The sequence below is a fragment of the Montipora foliosa genome, chromosome 6 (genome assembly GCF_036669935.1).
Source record: "Montipora foliosa isolate CH-2021 chromosome 6, ASM3666993v2, whole genome shotgun sequence".
Classification (NCBI taxonomy): domain Eukaryota; kingdom Metazoa; phylum Cnidaria; class Anthozoa; order Scleractinia; family Acroporidae; genus Montipora; species Montipora foliosa.
In genome coordinates this window covers 39,708,698-39,721,776 of record NC_090874.1, presented here as the reverse complement: position 1 = coordinate 39,721,776, position 13,079 = coordinate 39,708,698, and the positions used below count along the sequence as shown (strand labels likewise).

Sequence of the window (13,079 nt, the reverse complement as noted above, 5' to 3'; positions counted from 1 at the left end):
GCTAGCCGCAGTGCCGATAGAGTGAATTGAGTAGAACGGCTGGTGCCGCAGTGCCTTAGTCGACTTAAGTTTAAATTGAGCTGAGTAGACCGGCTACTGCCGCAGTGCTTGCCTCATGGTTGTTTAGAACGAGGTGTACCCAACAACACTACTGCGACGCTGCGGCAGCAGTGTTTTTAGGGTCCATTTCCTGTGGGCGGGTATTCTGCATTTGACATTAAGTCTGTAATAGGTAGTATCTGCGGATTTCGCAAAGTGATTTTCTGCTCAATATCTTAATTTAAGTGATTTCAGTTAAAGCTGACCTGCACGTGCGAGCAAAAGCCTAGCCTCTGTATCCAGAGAAGAATCCGACACTTTATAACTTCTCAAGTGTGCCTTGGTGTCCTTATCACATTTTGCTATTGTTACGCATTGAACGTTTGCTGGATTATCAGAACTTGGGCCACAAATTCCCCCAACAAACTCAGAATAACCGCACGAAGCCATTGGTCTGTGTGCTTTGTCCTAATCTCTTGCGTGACAGCTCTGACGACACAATCACGGCACAACTCACGAAGGTCACAAAGCGTTCGACTGGTTCGATGGTCGTTTGAGGGCTTCGAGGAAAATCCAACCAGCGTATACTTATATAAAGGGGGATACCTTTCTTTGTTTGTTTTGCAGGTATGTTCAGAAAGTGAATTAAGGAAACTTGTTTGCGTAAAAATATGGAATGGAATGAATCTTACTAGTATGCAAATTTTTAGGTCAGTTATTTTAATTACCGGATATGTCACTCTTAAACCAAAACAGTTAAATTTCAATAACACGTTCCATTTTACCTACAGTAGTTCCAGTAAACCTAAATACTCGAATTGTTCAGTGAATAAATCGAGATTAGCGTGTGTGATTTCAATATACCTCGCCTCCGCTTTGGTGGTCAAAGGTCGACTTTTGTTGACAAACAGCATGTTGAAATTGGGCCTCAAAAATCCTCCGTTTCATTTACCCAAAAATGTTATTGAATTTAATTGCAGCAGAAACATTGCTTATTCCGATGAATATCGTCCCGTTTGAGAAAGCCATGTACCAGGATGCTTTTTTGACAGTCGAATTTCGTACAAATTTGGCACTCTGTAATCAATGTAAAAAAGGTTAAGATTTAAAATTTGGTCAAAAATTCCAGTTTTGGTATATTGTACCGTTAACAGCGCTAAAGGGTGAAGGAATTACTCTAGTTGTGCCATGTTGTTTTGATTTTCAAGTTACTCATTCGTTATTTCAAAAATAGCGATTCAAACAAGCAACATTTTGGAGTCGTTTTCACTCGCTCACAAGGCCCCATACCGAAAAAGTCGCCGTCCAGGTAAAATAATTATCGAAACAAACTAAAACATATTTTTCTAAAAATGGTTTTGGTAGTACTTTATTGTGACAAAGTTTGGCAATTTTCGATTTTTTTATCTTGCACGGTCTTAGGTGAAAATTGCTGAGAGGCGCTCTTAAAGACTTATCGATAAATCGGCTGAAGGAAACATAAATTAAAGCTGAGATAGCACAGAATGTTCACTTGTTTTCACCACTCAGTTTATGTTCACTGAATCCACGACAATGCCCTGGTATGCACATTAAAGTGCTTGTCCGTGGGGCCCGGCATTGGCCTAATGACATTGGAAATTATCATGGTGCGATAACTTTGAACCTCTTGTAACGATCGCCTCCAGTTTCATCCCTTGCAACTAGTTTGCCCTTATCTTAACCTTCGAAACTCTCCACGACTTTACTTCTCTACTGGGGCAATAGTCAACAAAACCGCTCCGGCTCTGGTCCTTATCTTGGGCAATATAAACTTCGCACAACAGCTAAAGGAAAACGAGGTGTGAGTACGTGTGGCTTTAGGAATACACGTAAGTAACGTGAATGACCTTGAATGATCCTGCTTATGTGATGTTTTGAAATGGAATAGAGTAAAGTTTGAACTTCGTTAACGCCCACGCCTTGTATTCAGAAGACTGTGAAGCACACGGAAAGCGCTAGCTTTTGGGATCTTGGGGGGTGAAACGTCCTTATTTTTTTGCGATTTGAGCCTGAAAACGTTCTCAACTTGTTTTAAAAGTTTTGTGAAATACTAAGATCGGCTAAAAAGCCAGTTGTTGTTTAGTTAGTTTAATTTATCATGCAATAAAAAACCACATTGTTAATGTTAAAAGATGTCCCTTAGTATTTGAGTTAATTGTCCTGCTGGACTACAGTATTACATTTATTTTTTCACCTTCAGGCTTTATGTAAAAACTGCCACTTGATAGCAAACAATTAACAAACGAAAAAATCTATGTAATATCCAACCGACAGGCCATCTTCTTCAAAATTGAAATAGGCACGGGGAATTGAAATGGAAGACCAACTCATAATTATAAATGCCTCATTGCCTTAGTTTGGTTTTTAAAGGAATAAAAATTTATTATGCCAACTTCTTTTGGTCTCCACCTCCAGTAAGTACCTCCAAGATTCCGATTTGAGGTCACGGATGGGAGTAAAATAAAAGGTCTTATTGACTCATGCATGATTCACCACTTAAGCCCTTGTATTTGGCTTGCCGTGACAGCTTGCATAATCGTGTGGTTTAATTAATACGGATCGCACTAAAATCTTCCTTTTCTTTTAAAGTTTTTTCGTGACTGAATAATAAACTAACTGATTTTTTAACCGAAAAATGTAATTGAGCTGTTTGGCTACTAAAGCACTAAATCCACCTTCGAATGTTGCCTTTTAACAAAGAAAGGACACTCTCCACAAGAAGTCAGTTAGCTCACTTCCACAAATTCAGAATACAGTCAACTCTCTTCTAAGCGGACACCATCGGGAATTGGAAAAAGCGTCCGTTAGTAGAGCCTTCCGCTTACGAGAATTATTCCCATTATTTATGACCTATATCTACCCTTTAAATACCAAAAAACGTTTAACAATGCTATGTTTAAGTGGTTTTGAACTATGTTCTCGTTGGGTGCCCCTGAATCATATGAATCAGTTCTTAGCACTTTGAAATATGTGGGGCAATCAAAAGTAGTATTTTTTTTAGATCAAAATATTTACGCTACATATTAAGATCAATTAAAACAAGAATACATGCAATAGACCGTCAACTGAACGGTTAACACTTTACAAATATTTAGGCCCAATTCAGACAAAATTCATAGATTAATCAGTTGAAAGTAAAAAAGGCGTAAGTTTGATTTTGTTTATACGATATTTTTCAAAGCTTAGACACAATCAGACATTTCGACATGTGTCTAATATTTGATGATTTGTATATATGCATTTGTATTTATATATAGTTTTACCTAATAAGCGATTCTCCTTAGTTAGTTTCTTTCTTCATTACATATCTATAGATTTGTTTATACTTCTCTTTAAGGGCTAGACGAAAATTATTTGTGTAATGCCAGTTAGTGCTCTTACTATTAATATTATTATCATTATTACTATTATTATTATTATTATTATTATTTTACTATTATTATTATTATTATTATTATTATTATTATTCTTTAATGATGAGAGGTTTTGAGAAACATTTTAGAATTAAAAAAGCCGCTACCTCCACCTGCGCATCGAGGAGCATAAGTATTCCGTCATCGGTAAACACCTAAAGGATAAACACAATCAAAGACCTACCAATCTTCACGAGCATTTTACCATCTTAAAGAAATGCCACGGAAAATTTGAGTGCCTTATTTACGAGATGCTTTTGATAAGGAAAAAGAGACCGACTCTGAACACTCAAAATGACTCCATTCCAGCGAAACTGTTTATTTAAAAGATTTTTCCCATTCTTTTGTTTATTCCCGCCTCGTTTATTCCAATGTAATTTGTCACTCACTATTGTATATATAACGTTCACTATCTTCTTATAATTTGCATTTGATAATGGTGACATGTCGTCGCCGAAACGTCATATTTTTATATCGCTATTTTTTATTCTAAAATTGTTATTATTATTATTATTATTATTGTTATTATTATTATTGTTATTATTATTATTATTATTATTATTATTATTATTATTATTATTATTATTATTATTGCTATTATTAAGAAGGAAACCACGTTAAACACACAGGACATAGAATTTTGGAAAAGATCACACAGGTATTTTCACACCTCTTCTCCCACTAGTCAGAAAAACTGATTAATAACTCTGTCATGATTAGGTCAGAGGACAACAAGGTTTCAAGAAGACAAGCCACTTTAAAGAAAATAACAGCATAGACAAACTTAATTTCATTAATACCTACACAAATTAGGATTTTCAGAATATTTTTTATACTCGCGGCTGTAGTGTATACTAAAAGAAACTAAAACGCAATGCAGTCACAGTTTTGCTTCACTCAGCTGCGCGTCAATGAAACGTTTTGATTGGAGGAAGGTGCACTTGATGAAGCATTGAACACGTGATTAACACGTGAGACCTTCGGGACTGAAGGAATATTCGAGCAGATTCTTTGATGATGCCACCTCTCGCTTAGAAATTCTTAATTTGAGAATATATATGGGTCCATATTATAGAAATAATACATGAAAATACTATCTTTTTATTGGCTCGTGGAGAAAACAATTTCACCAGTTATATATTTTTTTAAAATCTCGTCTCATTATGTAATATGAAGCGAAGCGACATTATAGATAAAAGACGTATATTTGAACTGCGGATAACACACATTCTTCACATATTAAAAGCTTCACATACAACATAGCTATGGTGTTAAAAGTGCTAATACGTATAGTATACCCTGAATGGTACACACAGTGCGCTATATGACAACTGAATTGCGGAAACAGCCAACTTTTTTCTTTAATGACCTCAACGAAAGAGTTACGACAACTTATTCGATTACATGATTGAATATTTTCACAGACCACTGAATATATCATAAAGGACCATTGTTAAAATTACGTAAAAGAAATTTGAGAAATTCTGTTATTACAAGTGTTATTCATGAAGATGGCATGGTGCCTCGTTGTACGCAAAGTAGGCACATATTTTCTGAAGCCATGTTAGTGGCTTTTTCGAGAAATACAAACCACACAGGTGCAGGCAAATCGAATCAAAATGTGCCCGGCCCTCCAACAAAGGAAGTACGGACGTCTCACGCCTTGTCTGCGTAGATGGCTCACATCTTCGCCCCGTTCCGTTCCGCCAACTCGGTCGTCGGCACCTTTGTGATCTGTCAGTGTCTGGCGAAACAGTTGTTTTCAAGACACCCTGTGAAGAAACGACTACATACACTCATCCTTAATGGCTACTCCCCAGAGGGGCTTTTTAGGGCGAATTAAACAAACAGAACAGAACAGAAAAACAACTTTTAAAAGTCCAAACTGGCCGGACGCAAAGCAAGTCCAGCCGAGAATTTGAACCAGGGACTACGACAATCAACTTCTAACCACTGAAGGGGCGGATCTATGGAGGGTGTAGGAGTGTGCTCACCCCTACCCACTTCCTTCCTGAGATGACCTACGGCTTTCTATTACAACTGGTATTCTAAAAAAAAAAAAAACAATACAAAAAAGACGTCACCAGTCAGTTACGCCACTCCTTGGTGGTGCACCCCTTCCTAAAAAAAACCCTGGGTCCACCCTTGCACTGAGCCGAGCTGCCTTCAGGATAAAGTCTAAGGAAGACTTCGCAAGACTGAAAAATAACCAGAATTTAATTCGTTGTAAGAAAATGGTTTAGGGTGTTTTGAGGCGGACGACACACATAAGTGGTTCAAGGTTTCTGGTAACACATATTAAAGTGGCTAAAAACGGAGTACCGCTCAACTTCAGTTATTTTTATCACAATATAAAAGGATTATCTATGAAAGGAACAGCATACAGGATATATTTGCACATGATACCGTTATCCGAAGGGTGCGGTGCAAAAACAAAGAAAACTGACAAATTAAACAAAGCAAAGTTTTAATTATAGTCATGAATAATTCATCTATTCAATCAAAAGAGTTTAGGAGTTTATATATTTCTCAAGGAACTGTACTCTTATGAACTCTGAATGTCTTTTTACAAGCATGCTCTGAGTTGTATCTGCCCACGTAGATCCTACTTGCATGGTCGGCATTATGTTACTGCATGATGTTATTACTATGGTGGCTTGCTTTTCAACTTTGCTTTTTTCAGGTAAGAAATTAACGTAATTCTACGCGAATAGCCAGGCCCTAAGCAAGTAGGAAAGGTGCTTCTTGCTTTTTTTCTTTAATTTTATCATTTGCTTATCAATGACAATGATGTCAAGAAAACCTTGGAAGGTTGCAAATCATGTAGCGAGTTTTTTTAAGTTTTTTTCTTTTTATATTTTTACAACGCATTCAATTTGAGTGAAAGAAAAATCCGAGTAAAGAACCAACTTGAGGCATGAAAAGGTGGAGGATTACTTGGCGGGATTATCCCGAGATGGATTCCGAAAGGAAGTTTACCGAGCCCGGCAAGGAGCATATTAGGACTAATGCTGCGGTCGGTTTCTACGACAAACTCAAAAGTAAACAAACTAGACAAATGTAATGAGGAAGTAAAGGCTAATTTTGATTTTTTTCTCGACTTTGAAATTGGGGAATCGTGAATTGAAAAATGGTATGGGTTTCTCGAAATATTATTTGTTTGGAAAAACTTTTCACCTCACTCAGTAGTAGTATAGCTGGTCACTTTGCGCTGTCCCAACTTGACAGTAAAGAGCTTTAGATTTTAGGACCAGGAAGAGAACGAGTACGAGATATGACTGTCCGTTTTTAGAGAAAATACTTAAAAAATATCTAACCCGAACGATTAATCTTACCCTTTGTTAGCAGCATAGGTTGCTCAGGTATTCTTATTGCTGGTAGCTGACCCTTTTTGCTGGTCAAAAAATCGTGCCATCTCTTTGAAACCCTGAATTCAACACTAATCAGTTTCCTTTTCCTTTTTGTCTTGGTTGTCGTCTAGGATGTTTAATTCAATGTTTGTCAGCAACAAATCATCAACTACAAGCTCTCTTCAGCATGAGTGGAATAAAGGGTGACGTCAAATTTTCCCAAGTGCACGATGGTGGTCCTACACACATCACGGTCCATTTAGAGGGAGTCAACGAGACTCTGACATGGAGCATACGACAACTACCCATGATTTACAATGGAAACGCGGCTATGAGTTGTCACGAAGGCGAAGTTGGAGCATTATATGATCCTACAATAGCTGCAAAATCTTCAAACTACAGTACCTCCTGCACTTTATCTAGTAACTCGAGATTCCAGGACTGTGCTGTTGGGGACTTAGCGGGGATGCTTGGGAACCTGAATGCCAACAACTCAAAGGGGAATTTTACACACCAGAGCATGATGATTCCGATCACTGGACCAAGCAGTATCATGGATAAGACACTCGTGCTGTACAGCAGCGACATGCCAAAGGCATGCGCATTGATAAGTCCCAAGGAGAAAATGATAACGGCGAAAGCAGTCTTCAAATATCCGGCAGCAGGTTATGTTTATTTGAGACAAGTCGTCAACAACTCAGACACAGACACCAGTCTATTCGTCAACCTTTTTTATGTCAACGCTGCAGAATTGCAAAGTCAATTTCTATGGCAGATTAACCAAGGTACAGTTTCTTGCCAAATTCCTGGCGAGATTTTTAACCCAAATAGTATCGATGGACACAATTGCAGCAAAGAAAAACAAGAAAATTGTCCCATTGGTGATATGTGCGCGAAGCACGGTGACGTTACAGTTTCTATGGCAACAAAGGAAATGTCGAAAGCAAAAGCTGCATTTACTGACACCAACCTGCCGCTGAGTGGAACGAACAATGTCATCGGGAAAACGATAGTGCTGTTCTCAAAAGTAGATCCAGACAGACCTTTTGCATGTGCCACGATTATGACAGTGAAACCAATGGTTGTAAAAGCGACCTTCACGGCAAGCGTTCATGACGGTATCGATGGTTATTTCAGGTTTACTCAGCGGTCTCCTTTTGATCCCACCATAACAGAAATAAGCTTGACTGGATTGAAAAGAAAAGCTGAGGGATACCACGTGCACAACTATCCCATGCCGTGGGGGTCGAAATTTACAGGAAGTGAAACATGTGCAGGTGGCAATCTGGGTGGACATTGGAATTCTTTTGGCGTCGATGTGAAATCAAGTCCTTTTCCTGGAACTGGTATGAAGCAAAGTCCTTTTCTTTTCCAGCTTTTAATTGCAATTTTAAAGGAGCCATATGCATTTTTAGAATCAATAGATCATTATCCTTAATTTCCATAAGAAGAGTTCGTCAATATAATTCCTGGGCCCTTTTCAGGCATTTCTGAAGAATAAGTCACTTTAGTGTTTTAGAATACAGCTAATCGTTGTTCCTGCTTGTGGACTCAATTCCATCTGTTCATATGAACCTAGAATTTTTCAATTTGTCAATAGTAGTGCGAGAAAATCTCATCTTTCATCTTGTCATCCCAACATATTTCTTTATAGGGACAAATGATGAATATGAAATCGGCGATCTCAGTGGAAAATATGGATCTTTTTACAATTATACATATTACAACAAGACACACTTCGACTTCAACCTACCTTTGTTTGGCAAGAACAGCATCCATGGACGATCAATTGTTATCCACAAAACGAAAGCAATGGGAAGTAGTAGGTGGGTGTGTGCAGACAATCCAACCGTAGTGAACCGTGATGTTCTCATGAAGGCGATAGTGACTTTCAAAGGCCCTGCTTTGGAGGGTTACATTCTTTTGGTAAGCTAGTCAGTTTCATTCTTCCATACGTTCTAGAAATAACTCTCAATGGTTATACATTACACATCAAGAGAACAGAAAAAACTGAGAAAAACTGATAAATGAGCTCGGACTGAGGAAGGTGGATGCTCCATTGACTGCTGAAATGAGACTTAACGCAAAAGCCAAGTTTCACTGTTTTAGTCATTCAATGTAATCAAAAGAAAAGATATCTCATATTGTGCCTGCTTCTTCTGTTATATTTTCTTTAGACTCAACAGAAGTCCCATGAGCAGTTCATGGCATCTGAAGAGACATCGATTTACATTGATTTGAACTATGCCACCAATTCCAGCAAAAAGGTAACAAATATGAACTGTACCTTGACAAAATATGTCACTTTTATGAAACAATCATAAATTTGTCTATAAAATATCCATATGAAGCCACGAAATGAACACGGGACCAAGGTTCGATGGCAATCGATCAAACTATCAAATCAATGTTCCAAAAGGCATACAGGCTCCAATCAGTTCAGCCATCAATGGCACAATCACTGAATCAATCACGATTTGAAAAAAAAAAGTTATAATAATACTAATCGTGATTTTAGGCATCAATGAAGCGCCCAAACAACAGAATTTGAAATGATCTTCTTTCCTTCATCAGAGTTTGGACCATCAATGGCACGTGCATGTAAACCCTGAAGGAAATGACACCTTCGCTGAAATGGGAAAGAGGTGTAAGAGTCTTGGACCTCATTATAACCCCTACAACGTCTACTTGTCCGTAAGTATCGAATGCCATTCTTTTTTGTGCTTTCATTATCATCTTGCCATGCAAGTATGGAAAAAGAAGAGAAACGTGTTAAAGTGAAAACGAATTTATAATTGATTCTATCGGGTTGAAAAAAGCTGCAATATTTCTTCGGCTTTCAGGGAACCTACAAAACTTCGTGCCTTTCTAACAACATGATGCGTTGTGAAGTTGGAGATCTCTCAGGCAAGCATGCACGGTTGAATATTGGTTTCGGAAAACAGTTCTTCACTGATCCTGATCTTCCCTTGTTCGGAGACAAGTCCGGTAAGATCATCTTGAGCCGTAAAAACTACAACTGTGGGTGAAAACGTAAGTTGAGATTTGATCGTCAGGCGCGTTAAGGGAGAACGAATTTGCGCCAAAAAGCTGCAATGCAGGCCTCTGTTGCAGTGGCTACACTACGTATAATTATCAGTGCATGTTATTTTTTTTCCTGAACTCAGTGAAGCAGGTCGCTTTTTCTTTGTCCCACGGTTTGTAAGAGGTTGTCTCTTCCATTAAAGAGACTATTTTACATCAAGTATGACGTATGGATGATTTTTTTCCTCAGTTGTTGGACGCGGGATCGTGGTCCATGCAGAAAATGGTGGTTCAGCTCGTCTTGCCTGCGGTACTATCAAACTTGTGGAGTCCATATATGTGGAAAAGTCACTTGAATATGTAAAAGGACCAGGATTTTCGCGGTGAGCTTTGAAGATGATCACATTTCACACTTGATTGGGAACGGAGATTCAAAGGAATAAAAGGGTTAAAAAATTGTATCACATAATCGAACCTCTCTTTCTATGACTTCATGATAGGCTGCAGAAATTGCATCTTCGGATCTTCTCAGTTTCGAGCCTTTCAAATGACCTGCCGTATAATGGTTGAATAGCTCCATCTACTAGGTAAATTAAATCACCATTCAGTAGAAAGCTTAATATTGGTTTTGGATAGCACTTGTCCTCTGGATTATGACTTAACTGATGGATAGGGTTATCCCCGGCAAACCGTCTCTAATAACGATTGTTGCAACTCCATAATAGCTCATAATCAACTGCAAATATATATACAACAATTAGACCACCAGCACCAGCAACAAAAGCAAAACCCCCATCCTCATCGTCACTATCGTCATCACCGAAAAATCCTCGTTCTTGAGAGTGGAGATTTACTTTAAATATTGAATTTGCTTTTTAGATATAGCCTTAATAATATTATTTTCTGGTAGGAAAAACTTCGCAAGAACTGTTTCGGAATTGTTGGATATCCCCTCATGGCAGATATTTTACATTAGCGAAGAAGAAAGCAATATTCAGGACTGTGTGAACATCAAATTTAGAATCATTGGAGATGGTTAGTACAATCTTGCTTCTAATATAAGAGGATAATCGTTAGCTTTATTAGTTTCAGCCCTTCTTTCAATGTGCAGACAGATTTCGTCAAGATTGCATTGTTTGTATAAATATTCCGATATGCCAATATATTAATCTTGTCGATACCATTCCGTTTAACTCAGCTAGGTTTAATAAAACAACAAATCAGATGTAATAAGACTCAAAGGCGAAATTAGTGCACTTGTGAGAACTTTCCTTTAAATTGGACACATGAATTTCGTGATAATAAAAATAAATCCTCTCAAGGAAACAAAGGTCTCTATTTAGTCGTTAGCTTTTTGCATTGTGGCCATTAACAAATAAGTAGCCAGCCACCATTAGATTAAACTGAGCATGATTTCTCTTCCTAGCTTGCGCACCTTCAAACCTAATGCGTACGCTCACAACAAAACACTCTATAAAATAACTAGGATAGTACGCGCACTCTCATTGGTCAATAGCTGTGTTTAGATGAGAGTATGGAAACACGGCTGTGACATCACACGAATTTCGATTGGTTATATGCCGTCAGACGCGCGTTTTGGTTGGCTGGTAGGAAATATGAGCGTGTGTCGAGAAAATATGTTTCAATCAAGAATTTGCCATCATTTGTTTCCTTCATTTGCCGAATTATCTTTATAGAAGCAATAGAGAACGTTTTCCGTGTTTCCATAGCTTCATCTAAACACCCGGGAAAGTGAGAGAATTCTTGACAGTTATGCAAGCCCTCGACTGCGTCTCGGGTTTGCATAACTGTCTCGAATTCTCCCAACTCCCCCTCGTGTTTAGAAACACGGAAAACGGCCTCTATTGCTTAAATCGGAGTGCTACGAAATTAGCCTGCCATGGGTTGCAGTCCCGATGATAGACAGAATATTTTAAGGCTGCTTTCATTGCTTTAGTTGTTCCATAAAGGGCTGCATCGTTACATGTCCGCATTTCCAATGTATGAATTTCACAGATCTTCTATCATAAAGGACCTTTAACCCAACATAACAGAACTTTATAGAAATGTTTCAAAATCGTATTTACATGCATGGCAATTGGTAAGGTACTGTGAATAATTTCCAATGATTACATTATAAGATGTTGCATACCATGAGCAGAGGCTTTGGTAATCGGTCACGGAGGTGCAGGGCTGGCGCAGTTGTGGGAGCACTCGCCTCGAGCTCCCAACATTGTTGCCTGGGTTCAATTCCCAGACTCGGTGTCATGTATGGGTTGAGTTTGTTGATTTTCTACTCCGCTCCAAGAGGTTTTTCCCGAGTATTCCGGTTTTCCCCACTCCTCAAATACCAAATTTCGATTTGTGATAATTTGTTGATTTCAGTTTACAGTACCTCCAATTAGTGCTCCAGCGTTTAACTTTCTTTCCTTTCCTTTTTTTCCTTTTAACTTCTTCGCATGTTTTTACAGAAACCAAGTGCGTGAGCCTTCGCAAGTTTTCGATTCCATCCTAAAGAGCTCTCCAAGAGAACTGAAGGAGTTTCAACCGACGGATGACTGCCGGCCATCGTCTTCGACAACAGGTAAGAAAGCAACGATGCTTGAATCTAGCTGAGACAGCATAAGTGAATGAGATCATTCCCAAACAGAGATATCACGAGTTAAGAGCTTTTTAAGGTTTCTTTGTTTGGGTGCATTTCGGACGAGGTACGATGATTTCTCAAGAGGAAGAGCATCGGGAAGGTAGAATAAGGTTCAGAAAGTCGGCGGCATCTCTAGCCCGCATTAACACTGAATCTTCTACTTTGGACTATACGCCGCACCACATTGCACTTAGTGAACGTAAAGAAAACTGTATTTTCTTTATTGCCACAAGAAATTCCTTAGTATCCCGTAGGTTCCTTTGGGTCCTCGAGACTAGGGAAGATTGCAATTGTTGCTACCTCCAGACCTTGCCATATTTCAGCAAGATTTCGATTATCGGGAATTACGTGGCTCGTTCAAGATATGGACCCATCGATATTAAACTTTCTTTCTTTGGAAAGATGGTTTCCTCTAGGCTCATTTGCAGCTGTCAAATCTCCCTCAAGGTGCATGTCAATAATTGCATAAATTAATTAACTAAACGCCATTTTATTTTTGCGACACTTTTGATACTGATCGCCTCTTTTTCTCTCCCTCTCTTCCCAGAGACACCACAAGCTCGACCCAATAAGTCAAGAACCAATCAT

The 13,079-nt window shown here is 38.5% G+C and overlaps 1 protein-coding gene and 1 long non-coding RNA gene across 3 annotated transcripts in view; one reads left to right on the top strand and one right to left on the bottom strand.

Moving 5' to 3' along the window:
* Positions 1–351: 351 nt before the first annotated feature.
* Positions 352–10,902, top strand: LOC138007324 (uncharacterized). Of its 2 annotated transcripts, none has more exons than XM_068854144.1 (8): positions 352–666; positions 6,955–8,169; positions 8,478–8,749; positions 9,001–9,090; positions 9,398–9,517; positions 9,667–9,811; positions 10,098–10,230; positions 10,758–10,902. In XM_068854144.1, exons 2-8 carry the CDS (start codon positions 7,011–7,013, stop codon positions 10,885–10,887), a joined length of 2,049 nt encoding a protein of 682 aa, XP_068710245.1. In that variant the 5' UTR covers positions 352–666; positions 6,955–7,010; the 3' UTR covers positions 10,888–10,902. The 2 variants fall into 2 exon arrangements, with proteins under 2 accessions (XP_068710245.1, XP_068710242.1); XM_068854141.1 differs by lacking the exon at positions 352–666 and adding an exon at positions 6,018–6,156.
* A 1,830-nt stretch (positions 10,903–12,732) lies between these two features.
* Positions 12,733–13,079, bottom strand: part of LOC138007325 (uncharacterized) — a 2,763-nt gene continuing 2,416 nt past the window's right edge. The window contains exon 3 of the long non-coding RNA XR_011124025.1: positions 12,733–13,079. This exon is cut by the window's right edge and continues 1,146 nt beyond it. This is a non-coding gene — a long non-coding RNA (uncharacterized lncRNA).